The 26,536-nt window shown below is 36.4% G+C and overlaps 1 protein-coding gene across 1 annotated transcript in view; it reads left to right on the top strand.

Annotated features, from left to right (window-relative positions):
* aatf (apoptosis antagonizing transcription factor) overlaps positions 1–26,536 on the top strand; it is a 129,461-nt gene that overhangs the window by 71,118 nt on the left and 31,807 nt on the right. Inside the window, exons 9-11 of the mRNA XM_069911760.1 lie at positions 18,409–18,476; positions 20,081–20,161; positions 21,619–21,690. Of these exons, the coding sequence (XP_069767861.1) occupies positions 18,409–18,476; positions 20,081–20,161; positions 21,619–21,690 (221 nt within the window). The remainder of the gene's footprint in view (positions 1–18,408; positions 18,477–20,080; positions 20,162–21,618; positions 21,691–26,536) is intronic.

The following is a 26,536-nucleotide window of genomic DNA, read 5'->3' as shown; positions in this document are numbered from 1 at the left end:
CGTCTGCCACCTGTGTGTTTCTCAGCAGCAGAGCCCTTCACTGGTTTTCTGGAGGGTCATCATCCTGTGGGTTGTCTCCTCTGTCTCTCCTTAAACAGGGGTTGGCCTCCCTTTTTCTGGTGCTCTTTGCCACTCCTCTGCTTCTTTGAAGTCTGCATCCCCACGACAGCTACCATACACAGGCGCCACTATTTTGGGCCCAGAACCCACAGGATTTAAAGTCAATTACTTTTGGCTGCTTTATAGAGCCATTTAAAGTCTGCACAGAGCTGAAGGCAGTCGGACTGGGAGGTTGGACCCCATGAGGGAGCACTGTGTCTTTGCTCCCCTCTCTCTGCAGGTCTGCACCAGTGGTAGCACTGCTGTTACAATAGCTCTGGCAGCGCTGCCATTTTCGACTCTCTCTTCCTCCCTGAACCTTTCATGAAAAAGGAGTTTTTCAATTTTTAAAAAATGAAATGCTTTCTACTGGATTTTTTTGGAATAGTAGGTCTTTTACCACTGAGGATTATTAACTTTAGACCAGATTTAATGTTCACCTGTTCCCCTCCTCACCCATACAAAATATTATGAAATGAACTGGCTCCAAAAAAGGTAAATCATTGGGCAAATAACCTCGTGCGTTCAGTTTGAATGTCAGTCTCAGGATTCCAGCTGTATGAAATGCAATTTTCACACCAGCTGACAATTTAAGTCAAGTTTATTGTCATCTGATTGTACAAGTACAATCCAACAAAACAATGTTCTCGGTCCTCAGTACAGACGCACAACCAGACATGTCCTGCAGATGTAGTTTTTGTCTGTATGAGGGTTAAGTATTTCATCTATTCAAATAAATATTGTTTTGTTCATATGAGAGTCTTGGATGGTTTAGTGTGAGCAGTTCCTTTGGTCGTTCAACTTTCCTTAGCCTGGTGGTGCTCGCTCTAATACTCTTGTATCTCTTCCCAGACGGGAGTGGTTGAAAGATGCTGTGTGCAAAGTGGAAGGAGACCTTAATGATTTTGCACACTCTGTTCAGACAACGATCCCAGTAGATCACATTGATGGTGGGGTGGGGGGGGAAGAAGACTCCAGTGATCCTCTCTGCTGCTCTTATGGTCCTGTGGATTGACCTCTGATGCACCTCTCTGCAGCAACGTACCACACTGTGATGCAGTTGGCCAGGACGCTCTCAATCGTGCAAGTCCACTATTAATCAAAGAACTCCCATTTACTGCCTGGTTAGTTGAAAAACTGCTATGTATGGTTGAAACCTACTGTAAAAAGGGGGAAATATTTTCTTCAGCAAGGGGTACCGAATTCCCTCTATTTTCATTCCATTTAAGTGAGATAAATGACCAAAAATCTCATCCATGGCTGGTACAAGACTATTTTGCGCCTCTGCAAGCCCAACTACTTGCTCTCCTCCCCCTGAAAAAAAATTGTCAACTTCGATTTTCAAAAACAGATGTTTTGCAGAAAAAAATGAAAAGCACAAAACTTGAAACTGCTAAATTTATTTTAAATTGCAAGAATAAGTAATACAACGATCTTTGATTATCTTTACAAAAGAAAATATTTTTGGCACACACATCATTTTGAACTAAAGGATGCTTGATGGAATGGATACCTTCACCAAGGGTAACACAACATTCAAATCTTTTGCTTCACACACCTTTTAATGTCCATTTATTTCCACAAGAATGATGTAGTATGAAAATGCCTCTTTGGCCCATCAAGTTTGCTCTGACTTTCCCATAACCAAATTTATATGCTATTCCTTTTTTTAAATTTTCCCACACTTCTATCATTTCCCCCCAGATTCTACAACTCACTTACTACACTGCAGCAATGGCCAATAATCTACCTGCCCACATCTTTGAGCAAATTGAAGCATCACATGGTCACAGGGAGAATGTGCAAACTGCACACAGACAGGGCCAGAGTTCAAAGCCAGATCGCTGGAGCTGTGAGGTAGTAGCTTTTTTCATTACACCACTGAGACACAGCATCAACTAGAGCAATAATAAGGTTGATTACTTCTCTTTAAGGAAGAATAGCATCTCTATATTACACAACTGTGAGAACATGTAATACATTGATAGAGAACCCTGAGCAAAATGTAACTATATAATTTCAGCGTGACTTTACACACGGAATTTCAAGGATGCTTTTCTGTTAGTCTGCCTTTTGAAGTTCTCATTTCTAATTATGGTCCTGTGGATTGACCTCTGATGCACCTCTCTGCAGCAACGTACCACACTGTGATGCAGTTGGCCAGGACGCTCTCAATCGTGCAAGTCCACTATTAATCAAAGAACTCCCATTTGCTGCCTGGTTCGTGGGAAAACTGCTATGTATGGTTGAAACTGTAAAAAGGGGGAAATATTTTCTTCAGCAAGGGGTACCGAATTCCCTCTATTTTCGTTCCATTTAAGTGAGATAAAATGACCAAAAATCTCATCCATGGCTGGTACAAGACTATTTTGCGCCTAGGCAAGGCCAACTACTTGCACCCCTCCCCCCCGACCACAATTCTAAAGTAATGAAACCTTGACAACAAAGTTTGAGCACCACCATTGATTTCTTTTAAGAATTTATATATTTTTATTCTCATCTATGAATATTGATAGTTATTCTGCTATTGGAAACCAGCAAGTACCTATCCTGAACAAGTTACCCTGGACCATCTTGGTCTCATATCTGCTTGGTTCCTCTTCTCATGAATTATGATGCTCTTAAAAAGGGAAAATCGACTTTTCTTGATGAAATGTTAATAAATTGCTGAAACTAATGTTAGAATTATTGGAACAATAAATGTTATTATCTCACTTATTCAAACAGCCTAATAAACATTGAGGCTTACATAAGACTCCCCTCTGCATGTTGGCCTACAGGCGCACACTGGAGCATCTGACGCCCAACTCTGAAACCTTCCCTTGGCTTAGACCGGAGCACCCGATGCTGACTCCAAACCCTCCCCTCTGCCTACCTGCCCTGAACTGTGGGGAGGACACAGTTTGCTTTCTTCAATAGTGCCCCTCTGAGGTCAATGCCCTATGTGGCTGCCTAGTTTCCTATATAAAAAAAAAATGTATTTGATGTAAACCTGGTTATTTGCTTTAGTCAACTGTTTCAAAAGAAAGGCTTCATTTTGAAGAAGCTTTTTTTTGTACTTGAAACTCAGTGCAATTTTATGGGAATGATTGAGATAGATACTTCCTGCCTTAAATCTATCCCAGACATAATGCTTGCTGGAATAAAGTCATATATTTAAGTCAATGCAGGAAATGTTTATTTTTGTGCCGCAGATTTTAATCTTGGTGAACAGGGGAGTTTGTTATATATGTTTCTTAAAAGTCCATTTGGAAAATGTTTATTTAGATTGACAAGCAGTATCTTTCAAGTTTTGGTACAGTGAACAGCTTTCCAAAGAACTTTTATCTTTTGTTTCCAGTGTTTTTTGAATCGAAAATATGTTACCTTATACACATGGTGTTATTCTAACAAAGGTTTCTTGACATGGACCCATTGAGTGATTCACATCAGCAATGGTCTGCCACACTTTCTTCATGCCTTTTTGTTCCCAGTGTTTTTTTCATGCCTCTTCTCTATTGAACACTTATTCCTGTTTGTGTAATCATGTTCAACTCGATGCGAGTCCAGACACTCTGAGAGTTGCCAGTCTAATTTACTGCGGCTTTCAACTTCCATTACTATGTATGTAGACTTGCTTCCAGCAAGGGCTCTTGTATAGTGATCAGGGTTTGCAACTACTTACTTCATTTCCCCCTTTCTGATATGAGGTATGAAGGGCAATTGTAGTATCCTTAGTTGTGACAGACAAACCAACAGAAAACAGACATATAAATCAGTGTTCATGCTATCATAAATTGAACCATCACAGATCCAAGTCAACACATTTAGAATTACGAACTGCAAAACATTAGGTCCTTGATTTTGACCAGATTATTGTGAGATTTGCTGTGTTGATCCTTTTTGTCCATCAAATTCTCTTTTCCCGCATATCGCCATGTAGCCACAGCATGGGTTTCCCCACACTATTACAGTGTAAGCGACACGGGTTCGAACCCTGAGCTGTCTATAAGGAGTTTGTATGTCCTCTCCATGTCTGTGTGGGTTTCCTCTGGTTGCTCCAGTTTTCTCCCACCCTCTAAAATGTACAGGGGTCATAGGTTAATTTGGGTGTAATTGGGCACCACGCGTTCCAACGGCTGGAACACTTCTACCATGCTGTAAATAAAATTTAAAATAAAAATAATGTAATGTAGGTGTTTAAAGAAATTGAAATTTCTTTGGAGAAAGTTTGAGGTGAATTACTTACACCATGACTCACAATAATTAGAAATAATTGTTACATTTTTTAACTCTTTACTGTTTAACTCTTAATAGGAGCTATACTTTCAGGAGTTAACAAAGGTGAATGAGTGCATTTACAGCAGTTAATGAAGTACAACAGTGGAAACTGAATGAACTCTGGTGCAAAAACATCTTTATCTACAATCTCCAAAAGATTCAGTGCAACTAAGATGCTCTAATATTCCTTTGGATGAATGATGCCGGACCACTTGTTAGCACAGCAAATACAGAATGTTCCAGATTGTGCGGCTGCTGTGCCAACTCATTCTGTCCAAATAGAGTAAATAGAAACTGAAGCATTAGCCAACATCTGGCATCGCAGCAAGGAATAGGTGCAAGTTTTGACTCCTGTAGACTCTAAATATGGTGCGTAGACTGTGGAGGCTTTAATCACTTAGCCAAACCTTGACAGATTTCTCCGACAGCTCATCCCTGCCTTGTACATCACCCACAAACATCTGCTGAGCCGCAAGGCAGTAGCACATTTATTTTCCTTTACAGTTTTCGATACATTTCTTCAGAGAGATGATCTGTGAAGATTACCGCTTCAATGTGTACAAGTAATTGTGGGAAGAGAGTGGTTGACAGACATACTGTTGCACATGTTTCGCTGACCTGGTTAATTTCTTCTCTTGAGTGGGATTTGACAAAGATTGTTGCCGAAGTTGCCTCAATGATTAAGGGCATAAGTTTACAGAACTGCAGTGTTATGTGGGTTTACAGTGTCACTGGTGGATTTGTAATCTTTTATTAAGCTGCCAGGAATGAACTATGATGAACAACAATGGACAAACTGACAGATTGTCTGCCAGAGAGATATTGGAAGTCGGCCGTATGAATAGGCTTTGAAGGGAAGGGTGTGTTCCATTAACATAGTAAGTGCAGTGGCTTATTAATGAAATGATACTGGTGTTTTCCCAAAAATTATGTTAAACCAGTAATATTCAGCAGATGGACATTCTTTCAATAATTAAGTTGTAAGGCAGATAAAATTCAGTTAAGTGTTTTATAAAAAAAGCAGTAACACTTGACAACAAACTTTTCCAAAAGGTTTGCTTCCTGAAAAAGAAATTTGAGGATTATGATAGACAACTTCAAGCTGAACACAAAGATCATTTCAGATTTGCTGTATCCGAAGGAATTGGAGAAACATTAACTTTTATTGAATTTATCATGTTTCATTGCAAAATGATGCTGATGTATTGCGTTAGTTCAACTGACCTAAAATGTTTGGCCACTGATTTTTGTTTGTTCTTGGTATCTGATGCCTCTCGAGTCAGTGTCCATGATTAGTTGGCCAGCATTGATGGATTCCATTTGCCTTGATGCTGCTTTTCCATGGTCGCATTGTCTTGGTGAAACCTTTCACTATGTTTGTCTGACTACGCCATGATCAGCAGGGAAGAAGTAGAAAATGAAATTTCAATGACGTGTTGCACTTCATTGTTTTGTAAATTTGAAGATGTTAAAAAAAATGACAGGAAATAACAAAATAGGTTGTATCTGCTCTTGGAGTCAAGTGATGGAGTAGTGGCCGGTCGGGGAACTCCAGCCCTCTCCGGAAAAGTTTTAAAAAAAAAACCCACAGAAAACATAAAGGCACAAACACAAAAATTAAAATAAAGTGAAAGTAAAGATGGGAAGAAAATGGCAGCGAAGAAATAAAAGTCGAAAGTAACGGGGAGAAGAAGAAAAGACATCAGAAGAAGAAGGTGAAGGCCTTACCTGTCCGATGAGGCCCGCTGTGGAGAGAGAAGCCCGCTCCCTCATGTCTGTCGAAGTCCCGAGCTCGGGACTACAAAAATGGCTCGTGGAGCCAAGCAAAAGTGCACAACCGCGCATGCGCAAGACAAAAAAAACACTGACGGGAGGGGGGACCAGCTGAGGAGTCGATCTCCACAGCTGAGAATGACAGCCACAGCGCAGCAGCAAGAAGAGAACATAGAAAACAACGAGAACAAGAAAGAAGAGAGTAAAAAGAAATCAAAGAAACAACAGATGACCAACCCAGAGGAAGAAGAACAACACAGAGAAATGGAAGAAGAAGGGAAAGGCAAGACGATGGATATTTTTTTTTTAAGAATATATGGAATCAGTAAAAGAATGGCAATCACAAGAATTTAGTAAAATAAAAAGAAGAATTAAAAGTACAGAAGAAAAAATGAATAGATTAGAGATGGTCATGTCAGATGTAGGAAAAAGAGTGGACAAGGTGGAAGAACGAGAAACAGCCTTAGAAATGGAAGTAGAGGACTTAAAAGAGAAATGAGAAGAATCTAATAAAAAAGTTAAAGAGACACAAGAGCTGTTAGCTCAGAAGATGGATATAATGGAAAATTATAATAGAAGAAATAATATAAAGATAGTGGGCCTTTAAGGAAGATGAAGAAGGTAAGAATATGAGAGAATTTATAAAAGATTGGATCCCCAGGGTCCAAGGAAGACCAGAATTACAGGAAGAATTGGAAATAGAAAGGGCACATAGAACATTAGCCCTTAAACCACAGCCACAACAAAAACCAAGATCTATTTTAGTAAAATTCTTAAGATATACAAACAAGAGAAAATATATTGGAGAAAGCAATGAAGAAAATAAGAGAAGAAAAAAATCCACTGGAATACAAAGGTCAAAAAAAAATTTTCTATCCATACATAAGTTTTGAACTCCTGAAGAAGAGAAAGGAGTTTAATACAGCAAAAGCGATCCTATGGAAAAAAAGGATATAAATTTATGCTAAAGTACCCAGCGGTACTTAAAATAGTTATTCCAGGGCAACAAAATAGACTATTCTCGGATCCGGAGGAAGCACAAAAATTTGCAGAACAACTACAAAACAGGCAGAGAGATGAAGACGTGTAACGAGAGCAAAAATGACCACGAACTATATGTATGTGTGTATATATATATATGTGTTTGTATGTATATATATGTGTGTACATGAGTGTATGCGTATTTAAAGGAAAATATATAGAGTATAGATAAGAATTAAGGGAAAGAAAGGGAAGAGAAGAAGTAAGGAGGGAATTAAGAGAGTGACCTTTGTTATATATGAAAATTGAAGTCTTTTCGAGGGGGGGCTGGGTGGGGAGGAGTTACGGTCACTGCGAAATCAGTTGACGCTTGCGAGTGAATTCGCAAATCCAAATGGAGAGGGGAGATGTGGTTGCCCGACAAGGGATAAAGGGCAACTCAGGAAGGGGAGGGGATAGTGGAGTTAAAGAAATTTTAGATAGGAGAATAAGGGAAATGTTTGATGTTTTAGAAATGTTGTCTTATAAAGTGTTCAAAACAAGAAAGCAGAAATGGATAAGAAGGGAAGGTGATGATGAGGAAACGGAAAGGAAAGATAAACAAAGTATGAAATGGCTATGTTGAACTATATGACTTTAAATATTAATGGAATACATTACCAAATCAAAAGGAAGAAACTGCTAAATTTACTGAAAAAAGGAAAAATTGATATAGCATTCATGAAAGAAACACACTTAACTGAAATGGAGCACAAGAAATTAAAGAGAGATTGAATAGGACATGTAACAGCAGCGTCATATAATTCAAAAGCTAGAGGAGTAGCTGTATTAATCAGTAAAAATGTACCATTTAAAATAGAAGAGGAAATAATAGATCCAGCAGGGAGATATGTAATGATAAAATGTCAGATATATTTGGAGTTTTGGAATTTACTCAATGTATATTCACCTAATGAAGAAGATCAAAAATTTATGCAAGATATTTTTTTGAAGATAGCAGACACGCAAGGGAACATACTAATAGGAGGGGATTTCAACCTTAATTTGGATTCAAACATGGATAAAACTGGGAAAAAAATTAACAGAAAGAACAAAGTAACCAAATTTATAATTAAATCGATGGAAGAAATGCAACTTTTGGATATATGGAGGAAACAACACCCAAAGGAAAAGGAATATTCATATTATTCGGGTAGACATAAAACATACTCAAGAATAGACCTATTCCTGTTATCAGCTCACATGCAAGACAGAGTTAGAAAAACAGAATATAAAGCTAGAATATTATCGGACCTCTCACCCCTGATATTGACCATAGAGTTAGAGGACATCCCTCCAAGAATGTATAGATGGAGATTAAACTCCATGCTACTTAAAAGGCAGGATTTTAGAGAATTCATTGAAAGACAAATTAAAATGTACTTTGAAATAAATACGGAATCAGTGAAAGATAAGTTTATACTATGGGAAGCAATGAAAGCATTCATCAGAGGGCAAATAATGTTATGTAACCAAGATGAAGAAGGACTATAATCAGGAAACAGAGCAGTTGGAAAGGGAAATAGCAAATATAGAAAAAGAATTAGCAATGAAGACACAACTAAAAGAAGAGAATTGGCAGATAAAAAAATAAAATATGAAACACTACAAACATATAAGGTGGAGAAGAACATAATGAAGACAAAACAGAAATATTATGAACTAGGAGAAAAAACACACAAAATCTAGCATGGCAGCTTAAGACAGAACAAACTAAGAGAATGGTATTGGCATCAAGGAAAAAAGACAAACAAATCACATATAATCCAACGGAGATTAATGAAAACTTCAGAGAATTCTACGAACAATTATACCAAACTGAAAACGAAGGGAAAGAAGACAAAATAGATGAATTTTTAACTAAAATTGAACTACCGAAATTACAAATAGAGGAACAAAATAAATTAACAGAACCATTTGAAATAGTAGAAATACAAGAGATAATAAAAAAAACTACCGAATAATAAAACACCAGGAGAGGATGGATTCCCAATAGAATTCTATAAAACATTTAAAGATTTATTAATTCCTCCCCTCCTGGAAGTAATCAACCAGATTGATAAAACACAAAGCTTACCAGATTCATGCAAAACAGCAATAATTACAGTAGTACCAAAGACAGGGAAAGATCCACTCGCACCAGCATCATATAGGCCAATATCTTTACTTAACACAGATTATAAGATAATAGCTAAACTATTAGCAAACAGATTAGCTGACTATGTACCAAAAATAGTAAATCTAGACCAAACTGGATTTATTAAAAAAAGACGAACAACAGACAATATTTGTAAATTTATTAACTTAATTCATGCAGTAGAAGGAAATAAAGCTCCAACAGTAGTGGTGGCTTTAGACGCAGAGAAGGCCTTTGACAGAGTAGAATGGAATTATTTATTCAAAGTACTACAAAAATTCAGTTTACCAGAGAAATACTTTAATCCAATTAATATATTATATAAGGGGCCATTGGCAAAAGTGACAGTAAATGGATATATATCAAAACAATTTAAATTAAGCAGATCAACAAGGCAGGGATGCCCACTATCGCCCTTATTGTTCGTGTTAACCATAGAACTACTAGCAGAACTGATAAGAACAGAAAATAAAATAAAAGGGATAAAGATAAAAGACAAGGAATATAAAATCAGTTTATTTGCAGATGATGTTATAGTATACTTAACAGAACCAGAAATCTCAATAAAAGAATTACATAAGAAATTGAAGGAATATGGAGAAGTGTTGGGATACAAGATTAACGCAAATAAAAGTGAAGCAATGCCAATGAATAATGCGGATTGCTCAAAATTTAAGAAAGAATCACCATTCAGATGGCAAATGCAAGCAATACGATACCTAGGTATACAAATAAATAAAAACCTTGGCCATCTATATAAACTCAATTATTATCCACTAATGAAAAAAATTACAGGACGACTTAGAGCATTGGAAAGACTTACCAATAACACTAATAGGAAGGATAAACTGTATTAAAATGAACATTTTCCCAAAGATACAATACCTATTTCAGGCATTGCCAATACACTTGACGGAGAAATTCTTCAAGGAGTTAAAGAAAATAATAAGGAAATTTTTATGGAAAGGGGGGAAACCGAGGATAGCACTATATAAATTAACAGAATGGTATAAACAAGGAGGCTTACAACTGCCAAACTTTAAAAATTATTATAGAGCCGCACAATTAAGATACCTATCAGATTTTTATCAAACCAGGGAAAAGCCAGATTGGACTAGATTAGAACTAGATAAAATAGGGGAGAAGATACCCGAACATATATTATATAAATGGGATGAAAAATTGGTACAACGTAGGAATTCTCCAGTATTACATCATCTGCTAAATATTTGGAAGAAGATTCATGTAGAAAGGAATAAAAAAAATTACCAACTACCAAAACTAATACTGACGCAAAATCAGCTAATCCCTTTTACAATAGATAACCTTTCCTTTAGAGAATATGAGAAAAAAGGGATCAAAAGAATAGAAAATTGCTTTTCTGGAAATAAATTATTATCCTTTGAACAAATGAAGGATAAATATAATATAACTCACGATACAGTGTTGGCATACTACCAACTGAAATCCTACTTGAAGGACAAATTGGGAAGCAGTCTGAGGTTACCAGAGGGAAGTAATTTTGAATATGTAATTACAGACACAATGATAATCAAAAAAATTATTAAACTACAAGAAAAGGAGAACGAGGAAACAAATAGTAAAACTAAACAAAAATGGGAACAAGATCTAAACATAAAAATAAAGAATGAAACATGGGAGAAGTTATGCCCAGGAACTATGAGAAATACAATAAATACGAGGTTACGTATGATACAATATAACTGGATACACAGGCTATATATTACACCTCAAAAGTTAAATAAATGGGTCCCAACAGTATCTGACAGATGTTTTCGCTGTTAAAAGGAAATGGGAACAACAATTCATGCAATCTGGACATGTGAGAGAGTGAAAAAATTTTGGGAAATTTACTGAAAAAAGAAAAAATAGATATAGCATTTGTGCAGGAGATGCATCTAACTGAAGTGGAACACAACAAATTAAAGAGAGACTGGGTAGGATATGCAAATTTTAAAAATTAGATGCTCTTCCAAACTTAGAAGGCCCGGTCTGAAGTCTGACACCAGATATTAAATAAAATCACAAAAAGTAATATACCAAAAAACCCAGAGATTTTCCTCCTAAGTAACATAAAAAACAAAGAATTTGGGCTTGATTTGGATGGTGCACAAAAAAGATTTGTTAGGATAGCCCTAGCTGTAGCAAAAAAATGTATTATGTCAGCCTGGAAATTAGAAGATAACTTGAGAATACAATAATGGTATATAGAAATGAATAAATGTATTCCATTAGAAAAAATAACATATAATTTAAGAAATAATATTACAATATTTGAACAAATATGGGAGCCATACATGAAACACAATAGAGAAAACCTACCGGGGACATCTACCACTGTTAGGTCTGCTTTGTTCATGAATGAGTGAGTCAAACACCAGACTGAGTCGAAATCAAGGTTCTTTGTTCTTTATTGCCGGATTGTAACACTTGCAACTAACAGTGTTAGTTGGAGAAGGCGCATTCCGCCGTTATCAGCAAATGGTGTTTTTTTTATACCTCAGGATACGTACTTAGTAAATTATCATACCATGACATTGTCCAATGAATAAACTGTTGCTACCCTTCTCTGTTAGTCTGCTGCACATCATCTTGTTAGTGCCAAGCTTATCTTGAGTGTACAAGGTCACATCTGCATCTTGTTACGGCCCAGCACTGGGTGACTCCTTCTTCATTCCCAGCTCATGATGTTTTTACCTTACACCACCTAAAATGACAGGAGAAGGGAATGAAAAGAATTGACTCAGTGGAAATTCTTGTTTGTTTTTATTGAATGACAACATTGTTTGACGGGTTTAATGTATCTTAGATTCTGAACTTTAAATGAATGGGAGGGGAGGTAGGGAGGGTGGGATGGGAAGGGGGGGGGGGAGAAAACGACACTATATATTTGAAAAGGAAAATGTATGTATCTTGATCAATGTGGTTTATAGTGTGAAAAAAATATAGGTTGTATCTAAAAAAATGGCATGTGAGGGGAATCATCTGATGGAGTAGTGGCCGGTAGGGTAAAACCAGCCCTCTGCAGAAAAAAAGTCAAGAAAAGACAAAGCTTAACAAATATAAAGTACAAGAAATAGAAGATAAAGTTGCAGATAAGTAAAAGAAGATGGCACCCAAGAAGGAAAAAGTAAAAACAATAGGGAAAAAAACTGTCAAGTCACCGGAAAAGAAAGAAGGCCTTACCTGCATGAAGGAACAGGGAGCCATGGTGGCGAAGAGCGCCCGATTTCCGAGGTTGGTGCTGGCCGCGTGGAGTTGCGAACCCCCCCCCCCCCCCCCCCCCCCCCCGACCTGTGGACTGTCAAAATGGGTCTCTGAGCCAAACAAATGTGCACAATCAAAGGTAAAAGGAAACACTGACAGGAGGGGGTCTCAGCCGAGGAGCGGGCAACCACGGCGCGACCAGCTGAGGGACGCCTGACACCAGGGCTCTCAGCTAGTAGATAAGGCGGCAGGAGAGGGAGTGAGGAACCAGGCGAGGAAGAAAGTCGACGGGGTGAATGGCAAGAGGAGCAGCAGCAGGAGGCCCAACAGATGAGCAGACCAGGAGGGGAGGATCAACAACAAGAGGCCCGACAAAAGTGATACAAGCAACTCATCAGGAGAATCAGAAGAGACATAGATACAAAGAAGAGAAGAAGACACAGGTACAGACACAAGAAGAGGAAGAAGATGATCAAGATCTTCACAGAGAAATAGAAAGTAAAACAGATGGACAGAATATTTTTTGAAGAACAAATGAGAGCATTAAAAGAATAGTTGTCATGAGAATTTAGTGCAATTAAAAGAAAAATGAAAAGAACAGAAGATAAAATGCAAAGCTTAGAACGGGTTGTGACAGAAATAGGGAATAGAGTAGAAAATGTAGAAGAATGAGAAACGGCTGTAGAAATGGAAGTGAATGACTTGAGGAAAATTGGAAGAAAGTGACAAAAAAATTAGAGACGCAAGAGTTGTTATCTCAGAAAATTGATATGTTCGAAAATTATAGTAGGCGAAACAGCATAGGAGGGTGAAGAAGGCACAGACATGAAGGAATTTATAAAAGAATGGATCCCAAAGGCTCTGGGAATGACAAATGCAGGAAGAAATGGAAATAGAAAGGGCACACAGAGCATTAGCTCCAAAACCGCAGACACATCAAAAACCAAGATCCATCTTAGTAAAATTTTTGAGATGTACGACAAGAGAAAATATACTGGAGCAGGCAAGGAATAAAGTTAGAGAAGATAATAAACCATTGGAATACAAGGGTCAAAGAATATTTTTTTACCCAGACATAAGTTTTGAACTCTTAAAGAAGAGGAAAGAGTTTAATACAGCAAAATCGATTCTATGGAAAAAAGGTTATAAATTCACGTTAAGACATCCAGCCGTGCTTAAAATATTTATACCCGGGGAGCAAAGCAGACTGTTCTCGGATCCGGAGGAAGCACAAGATTTCGCATAGTGTTTGCGAAGGAGAGATGAAGAAATGTAATAAGAATGAAGAAAGGTGATTAAGTAAATATAAAGATGTAAAAACAATGTATATATAAAGAACTAAAGAAGGAAAAGAGAGGGGAAGGAATGAAGTAAGGGGAAAAAAAGGGAGAGCTTTTGTTTAAAAAAAATAATAATTTTTTTTAAAAAAGTGTTTTCTGGGGTGGGGGGAGAGAATAACCGTCACTGAGAAATCAGTTGACGCTTGCGAGCAAGATCGCAACCCAAATGGAAAGGGAAGTTGTGATTTCCCGGCAAGGAATAAGGGGCAACTCGGAGAGGGGGGGCATTTGGGGGTTAAGATAATACTGGGTGTGGGAATTGTTGGAGTATTTTATGTTTTAAATGTGTTGTCATACATTGAGTTTAAAAAGGGAAAACTGAGAGATGAAAAAGGGGGATGGAGGTGGTGAGGAAGCAGAAAAGAAGTTTAAATAAGATATAAGATGACCACGTTGAACTATATGACTATAAACATTAATGGAATACATAACCAAATTAAAACGAAGAGGCTATTAAATTTACTGAAAAAAGAAAAAATAGATATTGCATTTGTGCAGGAGATGCATCTAACTGAAGTGGAACACAACAAATTAAAGAGAGACTGGGTAGGATATGTAGCAGCAGAATTCAAAAGCTAGAGGTGTAGCCATATTAGTTAACAATAAACACAAGGTTACGCATGATACAGTATAATTGGTCACACAGGGTATATATCACCCCTCAAAAATTAAAAGAATGGGATCCAACATTATCAGATAGATGTTTTCGCTGTAAGAAGGAAATGGGAACAATACATAAAATTGTATGAAAGTGAATCTGTTTTGGGAAGATCTAAACCAGATATTTTTAAAAATCACTAAAAATAACATACCAAAAAATCCAGAGATATTTCTTTTAAGTAACATAAGAAGTAATGAATTAGGTCTCAAATTGGATAAAGCGCAAAAAAGATTCATTATGTTAGCCTTAGCAGTAGCAAAAAAGTGTATAATCTTGGAAAATGGAAGAGAGCTTGAGAATACAGCAATGGTACATGGAAATGAATAAATATATTCCATTGGAAAAAAAACATATAATTTAAAAAATGAAATCACATTATTTGAACAAATTTGGGAACCATACACAGAGAGAGCTTTCCTCTGACTTCCACCCCCTAAAATGATAAGAAGACAAAACTGTTTGGTTCAGTGTGTAAAAACAGATGATGCATTTTTCTTGTTTATTTTTCATTGTGTGAAGATATTGTTTTATGGTTTTATTGTATTGCATATGTTGAATGTTTATTGGTTTTGGAGGGGGGTGGGAAGGGGGGAGGGAGGGTGGGGGGGGGGGAAAAAAGGAGAAAATGCCACTGTGTATATTTAATGAGAAACATTTGTATATATTTTGGTTGACAGTGTTGGTTGAAAGTTCACAGTGTGAAAAATAAAAAAATATTAAAAAAAAAAAGCACACTTGGTTTGGGGGCCCCGTTGTGTTTGTGTGTGGCCTGTGCCTGTATGCGATGGAATCACAAATTCAGCAGGCTGGAGGATCAAACTCGCAATCGTGGAAGATCTTGTTGGTGCACTTAGTTAATGAGATTGTTATGTGGCACCTCATCAAACACCCAAGTGGTCAACATGAGCTACATTGACTGCATTCCTCTCAACAACTCTTTCCATTATCTAATTAGAAAATCTAACATGTATGGTGTCATCCCATGCATGTGCAGGCAAGGTGCGGGCACGGTGTGTCTGCCAAATTGAGTGTGCTTGAAGAAATTGTTAAAAAATACAATTGTTAAAAAATACAATTGTTAAAAAAATACAATTGTTAAAAAATACAATTGTTGAAAAAATACAATTGTTAAAAAATACAATTGTTAAAAAAATACAATTGTTTAAAAAATACAATTGTTAAAAAATACAATTGTTTAAAAAATACAATTGTTTAAAAAATACAATTGTTTAAAAAATACAATTGTTTAAAAAATACAATTGTTTAAAAAATACAATTGTTAAAAAGTACAATTGTTTAAAAAATACAATTGTTTAAAAAATACAATTGTTTAAAAAATACAATTGTTTAAAAAATACAATTGTTAAAAAGTACAATTGTTAAAAAGTACAATTGTTAAAAAGTACAATTGTTAAAAAGTACAATTGTTAAAAAGTACAATTGTTAAAAAGTACAATTGTTAAAAAGTACAATTGTTAAAAAGTACAATTGTTAAAAAGTACAATTGTTAAAAAGTACAATTGTTAAAAAGTACAATTGTTAAAAAGTACAATTGTTAAAAAGTACAATTGTTAAAAAGTACAATTGTTAAAAAGTACAATTGTTAAAAAGTACAATTGTTAAAAAGTACAATTGTTAAAAAGTACAATTGTTAAAAAGTACAATTGTTAAAAAGTACAATTGTTAAAAAGTACAATTGTTAAAAAGTACAATTGTTAAAAAGTACAATTGTTAAAAAGTACAATTGTTAAAAAGTACAATTGTTAAAAAGTACAATTGTTAAAAAGTACAATTGCCTGGGAGCCCAGGGTCTCCGCTCCTGACCAGTAGGCAGAGGTCCCTGCTTTTGCCCAGGAGCAGAGAAGTAGCTGTGGTTCCAGCATCGAGCACACTTGGACAGCAAGGCAACTTCTTCAATGTGGACGGCATCACACCCAGTGTTGAGAATGGAGTCACTGTCGTCGACTCCGTTGCAGCTGATGCTGAAGGCTTGGACCCAGTACTGTTTGGTGTCTTCCTGGCCAGAAGCAAAGATATATTTTTTAAACTTGCTTGCTTAACTTACAGATTTATTATTTGGTGGTTTGGGTGTCGTAACAAAGTTTGGGTTATTGCTGGACACCAGTCTCCAGTACGTTCCTTGCAGAAAATTGGGGGTGGGTCAACTAACATGTGCAATATATGATAGATCCATGAAAATGACCTGAAAATTGGGACCCGACTTATATGAAAGTTGATTTAGATACTGAAATATACGCTAATTTACAAAAAAAGAGAGAAATAAAAGTGGCAGTAAGTTTTTTTCTAAAATGGCATGTAATAGGAATATTTTTGTGATTAGCAGCCCAAAATCCAAAAAATATACTCAAAAGTTCTGGAAGAAAAATCTTCATTGTCCAGTGTGATCAGAAAGCTGGTATAACTGGTTACTTTTAATCCATGTATGAATTTGGAAGTTTTCATGTTTATTAAATTGCTGGCAAGCCATACACTCTCTATTTCATCATGAGTTTCAGCATTGACCATTTCTATGGCATAATTAAATGCAGAATAAAGTCCTAAATCTTTCTGTGAGCTTGACTGTAACAGCAAAGGTTCCTCTGTTATCCTGTATTTTCCATTATCCACACTGGTGATTCATGAATTGATCTATTTAGCACTAAATTATGAATCTTCCTGTTTTGGTCTGAAACATCAGGTCTTGCCACAGAATTGCATTCAAATCCAGGATCAGTGAGAAGATGTTGTGCAAATTCTATTAAAAAGTATATATTTATACAGTATTTCTCAATTCTTGTTGAGACTTGAATTTGGGTTGCATGTTTCCCCAGACAACATGTCCATTGTACTTGGTGTTTCCAAGTGGCCTGACATTGCGGTTAATGCAACGCTGTTACAGTGCTAGTGACTGGAACTGGGGTTCGAATCCTGTTCTCTTGTAAGGAGTTTGTATGTCCTCCCCGCATCTGTGTGGATTTCCTCCGGGGGCTCACAGTTCCTCCCACTGTGCAAAACCTACTGGGGGTTCTATGTTCTCAAGCAGTGGCTTTCAAACTGCCAACTTACATTTTACCTTAAGCAATCCCTATGCCATAAGTGCTCTGTGATTGGTAAGGGATTGCTTAAGATGGTAGGTGAATGGGAAGGGAAGGTTGAGAATCACTGCTCTAGACCCAATTGATACTGAAATATTTTACTTGAGAAAAATTGTCATTTCCATCCCCATCTCTATACTAAACAATGTCACTGCTCACAATCTAGATCATTATCTAGGTAGGATATGAATAGCCCTTTGGCTTCACAGATCAAATTGGTTACGGTCATTTTTTTCATCAACAGAGCACAACAAACCACCTTAAATAACCCCTTACTAATCACAGAGCATCTATGGATTGCTTAAGGTGGAATTTGAGTTTGGGTGGGGGGGGGGGGGGGGGGTTGTAAACCACTATTCTAAAGGATTGATGCTCAAGTCACATTAAATGCAAACTTTTCAGTGATCTATAAAATTGGCTGGATATTCTTATTTATTTGATTGTTTTATCATTCCATTCTCATCTGTCCGACTCGACCTGTTTGGAGCAGATTTTAATACGCTGTATTGTAAAATGTATCCAGTGCAAGTTGGGAGGTTGTTGCATTTTTTTTGAGGGGGGGGGGGAATATAGTTTTCCAACTGAACCACATTTTAGCTTTAGCTTTAGGCCTGCCTTTTCCCATGCTTTAGGAACTGTGCTATCCCTGAAGGCACTTGCCCACTGTTCCATCAATTTGCCCCACCCTACTATGTAATAGGCTTAGTGCCCACTAGTGGGGCTGGTCAAGAGGCCATTCTAAAATGTTGAAATTTTAAACCTAATCACTTTGTACTTGTATTATTTTTTGTGCAGCTCCTCAGGGAACTCATTGAACGAAAGACTAGTTCTGTTGACCCAAATGATCAGGTTGCTATTGGCCGGTAAGTGTTGAAAGCAGAATTTATTAAAGATGGATTCATTTCTGGAAATTGGGTGATGCTCCGAACATGCTTAATTACATTTTTTAAGATAAATATCACAATTAAGTTTAACATTTTCCATATTTTAAATATTTCTAAGTTGTTACAATCAAGTAGCCATTCAGTTCAATTTATTTCAACTGTTCCTTAAAAAAAACTACAATAACCACTTTAGAATTAAATAATGGCATTGCAATGGAAAATAAAATTTTGTCCCTCCCAAACTGAACAATATGTTTGTTTCACAGATTATGTAGATTTTGACTTAATCCAATTAATTTGGAGCATTTGATTGAGCATAAACATAATCTTCAACACATGGAACTTCATTATGGGGAGAACAGACACATTTTGAAATGTGATCCAGTCATTGTGAAATTTGTATCTAATGAAAATAATGGTTTTAATTTGCACAGCAAAGTGATATTTTTGCATATGAATACTTTATTTGAACTGGTAGAGTACTGTATTCTCTCTCTTTAATTGAACAGAATTTTTTATCTTTCCTGACTACATGTAGTTTGGTAGAATAAATACTATCAAATTGGTTACGGTCATTTTTCGTAACATTGTTCTTATGTTTGGAATGAGTTGTTCAGAAACTGGCAAGAGTATTTCAAGATGTATTCCTCATGATGATGGTAGACTATCAAAATTAGAATTCCAACCTAAATTAGAAATCCAAATGTAATCACTACCTAATTATACTGCTCCTTTCTTTTCCAGTCCCTGTCCTTGACCAACAGATGTTGAAGTAATAGTAGGCATTTTCACGCAGTTCAAAAGCATTGAGCGGGTATGGGGTCACATTTGTAAAGGTTGTAATATTTAAGTGCAGACCACCAATCGACTGGACACTGTGTGCCACAGATAGCAAAAGCACAAGGAAAAGAAAAATATTATTTAAGGTTTTGGTTTCTCATTGCTATCTTGTCACCCTTCTGGAAAGTGACTTTCAGTAAGAACTATATGATATCATACACCTCCATCCCCATCTCTATACTAAACAATCTGTCACTGCTCACAATCTAGATCATTATCTAGGTAGGATAGGAATAGCCCTTTGGCTTCACAGATTAAAAACAAGCCATGTCAGCAAAAGTCTGTACAGGGAAACCTGCACAAAAATAATAGAGAATTTTGGGCAAATTATTATTTTCTAATGACAGAATGCAATGATAAAAAGTAAGATAAACAGTTTTAAAAATTTACTCCTCAGTGTTGTTCTCATTGCCAATATACACAAGTCTTGGCTTTAACACTTCTGAATTCCTCTCTAAACTGGGAGGATTGACCAGGAGGTGATCCTTAGATTGGCAAGGCCTTGGAAGTGGTACAGGCAAGGAATCCGTGCTTGTTCTGTTCTTTTTCCAGTATGTGTGTTAATGGATAATTTGAACACTTGAGTAAATAATTTCAATATTTAATCATGTATATGTTGGAACTGTGTAAAGTGAAAATCTAAGCAGTGCCTATCCAGGAATGTTATATCCAATTTGTTCTGTAGAAAGGTTTACTCCTTTGTTTTACCTTTCAGATTAATAATATTTTGTTCATTTGTACAGGCAATTGCTCACCATTCAGAAACTACGAAGTAAGATTAAAAGAAAAGTAGATACTAGAGCAAGTAAAGGTAGAAAACTAAGGTAAGTTGAACCTGGCAATTTTGCTGTTTAGTATTACCAGGATCCATTAAAAACACCTAAAAATCTGTGCCAGTTAGATATTTAGGGAAGTGCTGCAATGGTTAGGGATAAATTACTTTCAACAGGATTTGCTTGATTTTTACTTTATTCTTTCTTGTCTCCCTTGCTCACCTTCTCATCCCCCCTCACTTCATATTTTTTAACTCCCTCTCCCCATCCTAATTTTTTCTCCACTTCTCCCTGCTCCCTCTCCAAGAGCTTAAATTTCAAGTAATGGTTGTTTTTGGTCCTCCTGATGCAGTTCCTGACCAGCAATGTAACTGAAATGTAGTTGATCTTTCAATTTAATAAGTTGACTTATTAATTTGTGTTTTAATTACATTTAATGGATGCAATTTACTGCGTCCATCTTGTTCAAGTATGCTGCGATTGAGCAAAATAACAAACCCATTTATTCAGTTTCCTCCCCATTAGCTCTTCGCTCAGTGTTTTACAGCCAACTGGGGTTACTGCAGGCAGGTGGGTTGGGGTGGGGTGGGGGAGGGGACAGGGTGGAGAAGAATGGGGAGGCTTTCCATACCTAGAAAATGATCTGCATTGCAATTTGCCCAAATAAAAGGCCACTTTATCTGCGTGTCAGAAATGACAGTTTAAAAAAAATCTTTATTTATTTATCTTTTTTTCCTAATATACATTCCATGAGATCTCATTTTATTCCTTATCTCAAATATTTGGGAAATGATTTTTCAACTGTGTCGGGACCAATTTCCATCACCCGAATGGATGTAACACAAGGATCACCTGCATTCCCTTCATCCAAGTTTTTGTGTCTGTTGTTTTGCAACCAACCGCTCGCATCACTTAATTTAACCCTCTCTGCAATAGCATTCATGGTCTGATCTGTCATTCGCCCCTGAAGATGCACCCATCCCTGCCACTCCCCCTGGGATCAAGAATTTATTATGTTAATAAAGTTGACAGTGTAAAACTGTATTTTTACACTGTGGAATTGGTAACTTAAATTTGTCTTTATTAATCTTTTCTGTAACTTTTACTAAAATTTAAAAGAACATTGTCAATATGAGATAAACCAAATAGTTACCTTAATTATTTTAAGACATCAGACCCTTGTATATTAAAAGAGGCAACTATCATTTTAAATTGTCCTACTTCAGCGATAACAAACCATCAAAACCTGCATTTATGCTTAAATCCTTCTGTGATAAACATGAATGCACGGCTGTTTGAGAATCAGATCTTTATTTTGGAAGGTGTTTTCTGCAGGAATGAATGTCAAGCCCACAGTATTGTGTATTTGTTTTTTGTCTTCAGTTGACAGAGGAATTGTAATTTCCCCAGTACAAATACTCCACCACTAGGCCAGTGTGATTTTAGCAAGATGAAGAACCAGAATTATAAAATCAGAAGCAAATAACGCTTTCAATTCTTTCCAACAGATTCCACGTTCACAACAAATTAGTGAGTTTCATGGCACCTATTGACCAAAGTACAATGAACGATGAGGCAATGTGAGTAATAAATTAGAGTCGTCAAATGTGTTTCCTGGCATGGTGATATTGACCTGTTCTTCAACCCATCACCTGCCCCATCTCTTGTTATCAGATCAGCATTTGTCACTGGCATCAAAGTATAGCCATGCCAGATCTATAGAAGTGATCTTGCTACTTATTTCCAAGTAAAAGAGAAATAATTGCAAAGTTATGATTGGCCTGAGGTTCATTGCTGTACAGATCGACTCCCCTTACTGAGCTGTAATCACTTTAATGCTGTGTAACAGAGCAAACTGAGACGTCATGATATAAATTCTGTTGGATTTGGAAGGCTTTTTTTAAAAACACTTCTCATTCTTCATAATGGATAGAGGAATTGTTGCAAAAGTGTTGACTTGGGAAAGGATATCTTCAACTTCCAGTTTCTTTTATGTTTAAGTTTAAAATAATTAGACATACAGCACAGTATCAGGCTCTTCTGGTCCATGAGCCCATGCCACCCAATTGACCTCCAACCCCCGAATGTTTTGAATGGTGGGAGGAAACCGGAGTGCCCAGAAGAAATCCACAGACACAGGGAGAACGTACTTAAAGACAGCACCGGATTCGAACCACCGTCGCTGGTGCTGACCGCTGCACTAACCATGCCACCCTAATGGGCGTCTTTTCATTAATGTACTATATAATCAGAATTATTTTACTTTTCAAATTAATTTTAAATCTCAAATTTTAAAATTAACATACACATTTAATTTTGTGTGAAGCTTTTTAAAAATAATGACTAAATTATTGTACTCATCAGTTGAATACAATAATGCTGGGGGGGGGGGGGGGGGAATCACAGAACTTGATCATGCGGACTGGAGAATTGGAGCTCCAACATGTTTGTCTGACTGTCACTTTCCGAACTCTATCCACAAAACTTTTTTCTCTGCCCTGTTAGCCTCAGAGCTTGTGAAAGGTGATATTGGCAAATAATTGCTGAATGAAATCTATTATAATAGGTACCTTTGAGGACATCACCTCAAAGATCAGAGATTATGACCTTTTTAAGATTCGAATCTCTAGAGGGTGCAATATATAATTTTTTTAAAATCCTGTGCTGACTCCTGGTTGTTAACCAATTGGATTACTTGGCACAAACGAGGTGAAAGGTATTTGGAAAGTATTTTTATTACTAAAACTTAATGTCCCAGCTATTGCTGAGAACACATACTTGTCCTCAACAAGGGTTTTTCAGAATAAAGGGCATCCTTGATTATAAATTGTCTAGTAATATATTCATTAAGTGTAGCTTTTGGCATTCATTATAATTTGGTTTGATTAATGCAGACAAGTAAAGGGTAGGTTTCATTGAAGAATAAGGTGAGATGTTTCTTGTTAGTTACTCTAATCTATCCAATTAATTGTCATATTTTTCTAATCACCTGAGAAAGTATTAAAGTATTAAAGCCAAAAGGTTTGCATGCAAGTTCAGAAAAGCCATCAGTTTCCACCAGCTTAAGGAGATTGCAGGAAACCATCCCAAAGTCCATTGAAAAGATGCAAACAAGGGAGTAGGTGGCTCTTTACTCCAGGGTAACAAGTTGTGGTTTTATATTACATTCTTATGCAACAGTGAATAATTAGCTGAGGAATTGCTTGTTAGAAAATGTCATGTTCCCAAATATGGAACATCCTTCGGTTTAAAAAAATCATTTTAGAATGCATGCTTTGTTCAGTGTATTTTTAGCTTTACCTAGAGTACCCAATGAAGAGTTCTGGAGAATTGCATTCTCTTGCTTTCTTGAGTAGAAAAGACTGGGTTGGTCTTGGCATTATCCACTGGACCAAAACTAAACATTCAAATATGAGCAGTATCTATAACACCTGTGGCTTGAAATGTTGTCCTTGCAGATTTTAGTAGGTGTTTATTAATGAGTTATTAAAAATTAATTACCTGCTTCTTTTAAAAAAAAACGCTGTTTTGGAGTTGTTTGGTTTGTCAGGACACTTTCAGATTGCAGGATGAATGTGGAAATGTATTTGCTGACATTGTATACCCAATATTGGGGAATGAAGTGTATTCCCATTTTAAGACATGCTGTCTCAACTTTGGAAATTGTACTTGCCTGAAAGTATAGACCCAGTACAGAAATTGAATAGATATATTTGAGCTCCTGAATTTTAGGATGTCATTTGCGTATCAGTCGTGGATAACTAATGATGTGTAAATTAATAATTTGCATTAGAAAAAAAGGATATTACAATGTTGGTAAATGTATTCCTTATTAGATTTGAACAACTGAATGGACACAACTTATTCTTTGGAAAAAATACTTTTGATAATGATTTTGTTGCACTCATCGGTACTTTGTCCATGTGCAACAAAACTCATGCTTGCTGTAGCTAAACAGGTACATTGTAAATTAAAAGCAACTCTAATTTTATACAGTAAATTACTATATGGTAAAAGATGATAAATATAAAAGATACTGTTACTGTAGTGAAAGAATAAAAAGTGGCATTTCATTCAGGCTTTTTCAGTGCAGGAATTGTTTATGATTGTTGGCAAGGGGGTGGTTCAAAATCCTTGTAACTGGTGGGTGGGGGAACTGTTCTTGAACCTGGAGGTTCTGGACTTCAAGCTTCTGTATCTTCTCCCCAAAGTTAGCAGCGAGAGGAGGCTGTGTGTGGTGTCATTAAATTAAAAACAGGCACAATTCCCTAAACTGAGAAGGTGTGGCTAATAATATTTTAATGCCCTTTCTGCATTATTTCTCCAATTCTGCTATTTTCATATATTCCAGTAATAACATTTCTGGAGATAGTTAACCACTATCATTTATTATTCATGGATCAGAACAGCCCTACTACGTAGAACAGACTTTGTGTCACTGTCATTTTATTTCAATTTTTCATCCCTGATTGCAAAAGATTAGAATAACAACTAATTTAAATGATGCACAAGAGGTAAATGTAAACAAATCACAATTAAAGGAAGATTTTTTTTAAAAAATGCATCCCACTACCAGACAATGGTAGGATTGACTTTTGTGAAAATTTATTTCAGCACCCTGACATGGAAATGAAGTAAATGAGCTTGATTGACAGGAAGTGAGTTGAGCTTGTAACCCTCTGATAGGGAGTTAAATCATTTCAGTTGTTAATCCAGCTCTCTCTATACTATTTGGATCCCTCGCCTAAACAAGATATTCATGATCCTAGGTGTTGAAGATTTTAAATCTTGAAATGATCCCTTGAATAGGATTAAGTTTTCTTCCATTATCTTTTTAAAATTTTTATTATTCTTTTGACTAGTGTTATTTTTTTTCTGCTCATGCCAGGATTTTGGAATCTTAGGAATTTCTTTTGCAGCTACTTTGTTTCAGTGCCAACAAATTTCATGGTATATTGTAATTTTGTATTTGGTCATTTCTAGTCTACAACGTTCAGTGTAATAATGAAGTGATGTTGTCCAAACTTGACTTGTCGACGTGCTAGCAATCTGATGAGAGATAGGACTGCTGTGTTAGAATTTAGAGGTTAATTATCTTTTAATGTCCAGATTGTCATAAAAATAAGTCAAGTTGAGTTTATTGTCAAATGATTGTACAAATACAGCCAAATACAATGTTCTCTGGTCCACAGTGCAGAACATGCAGACTCACAACCAGATAAAACACACATTCAACAATTCATAGGCAGGACAAGTATTACATCTATGCAAATATTGCAATTACATCTATGCAAATATCTCATATTGTTGTATGAATGAGAATCTCGGATGGTTGATCAGTCTGGTGTTCTTATCTGACAAGTAGCAATGGACAGGGCAAGTATGCAACACAGATTTAATCAGTTTTCACTAGAGTAATATTTTAAGCTATTTTACCTTTTAACAGTGTCATTAAGGAGCCTCATTACTCTTTTATTAGACTATTGTAACTCACTCTATCCTTATCAGATTACAAAATGAACATAACTCATGCCACATATTAGATCACTTGTAAAGGGATTATAGCCTTGCATTAACTCAGATTGACATGGTTTATAATTTGCTTGTTGATACACATACAGCAATGTCATGTATTTGACCTGCAGCAGCGCGGAGGAAAGGGACACCCATACATCATCATTAAAAATGGCATCCGCTAAAGAATCCAAGCCACAGGGTCTTCCTGCAGTAATTGTCACGAAGGACAAAGGAGGCACTTTCAAGTGCAAACTGAAATGTAAAGTCTAGTTTAAATATGAATACTTGAGCATTATAGACCTTCAGTGGACTCTAAAATTACTTGAATCTTTCACTTTGAGTCTGTGCACATGAAAACTTTTTAAAAAAAAGTTTCAGTGGTTTTCAGCTTTTAATGAAGTTTGTACTTTCAGATTATCCTCCTTTTAAATCTTTATTTTCTGTACTGAAATATTAAGATTTGAGTTTCAAGGTTTCACCATATAATTATTAGGCACTTCCAATACTTTTACTTCTCAAATTTTTACGGAAAAGGACCAAGTCTTCTGTCAACAGAAATGGCTAATGATGGCCCTGATATTGACCGGAAAATGGTAACGCAGCACGAGGTGTAGAATAGTCAAGTGAAACTAATATTCATAAGTTGGCGATGCCCTGTGACTTATAACTGGCATCTCACTGTCTGCTTCGCTATGGACCACAGAGAATGTTGTAAAGTTTCTCTGTGTGATAGACACAAGTCCAAGAATAGCTGCCATTTTTACAGTGTGATTAATATACAGGTTCAAGATTCAATTTATTGTCATATTACACAAAATTGCTTTTGCCTGCTGTAAGGCAGGCAGATTTGCCATCGGCAAAATTGCCTCTTCCAGTCAGAGAAAGAGAAGCAAAAGAGAGTTTCCCCCT

Source organism: Narcine bancroftii, chromosome 14 (assembly GCF_036971445.1).
Source record: "Narcine bancroftii isolate sNarBan1 chromosome 14, sNarBan1.hap1, whole genome shotgun sequence".
Lineage (NCBI taxonomy): Eukaryota > Metazoa > Chordata > Chondrichthyes > Torpediniformes > Narcinidae > Narcine > Narcine bancroftii.
The sequence above is the reverse complement of the archived record's forward strand: the minus strand, read 5'-3'. Positions and strand labels throughout refer to the sequence as shown.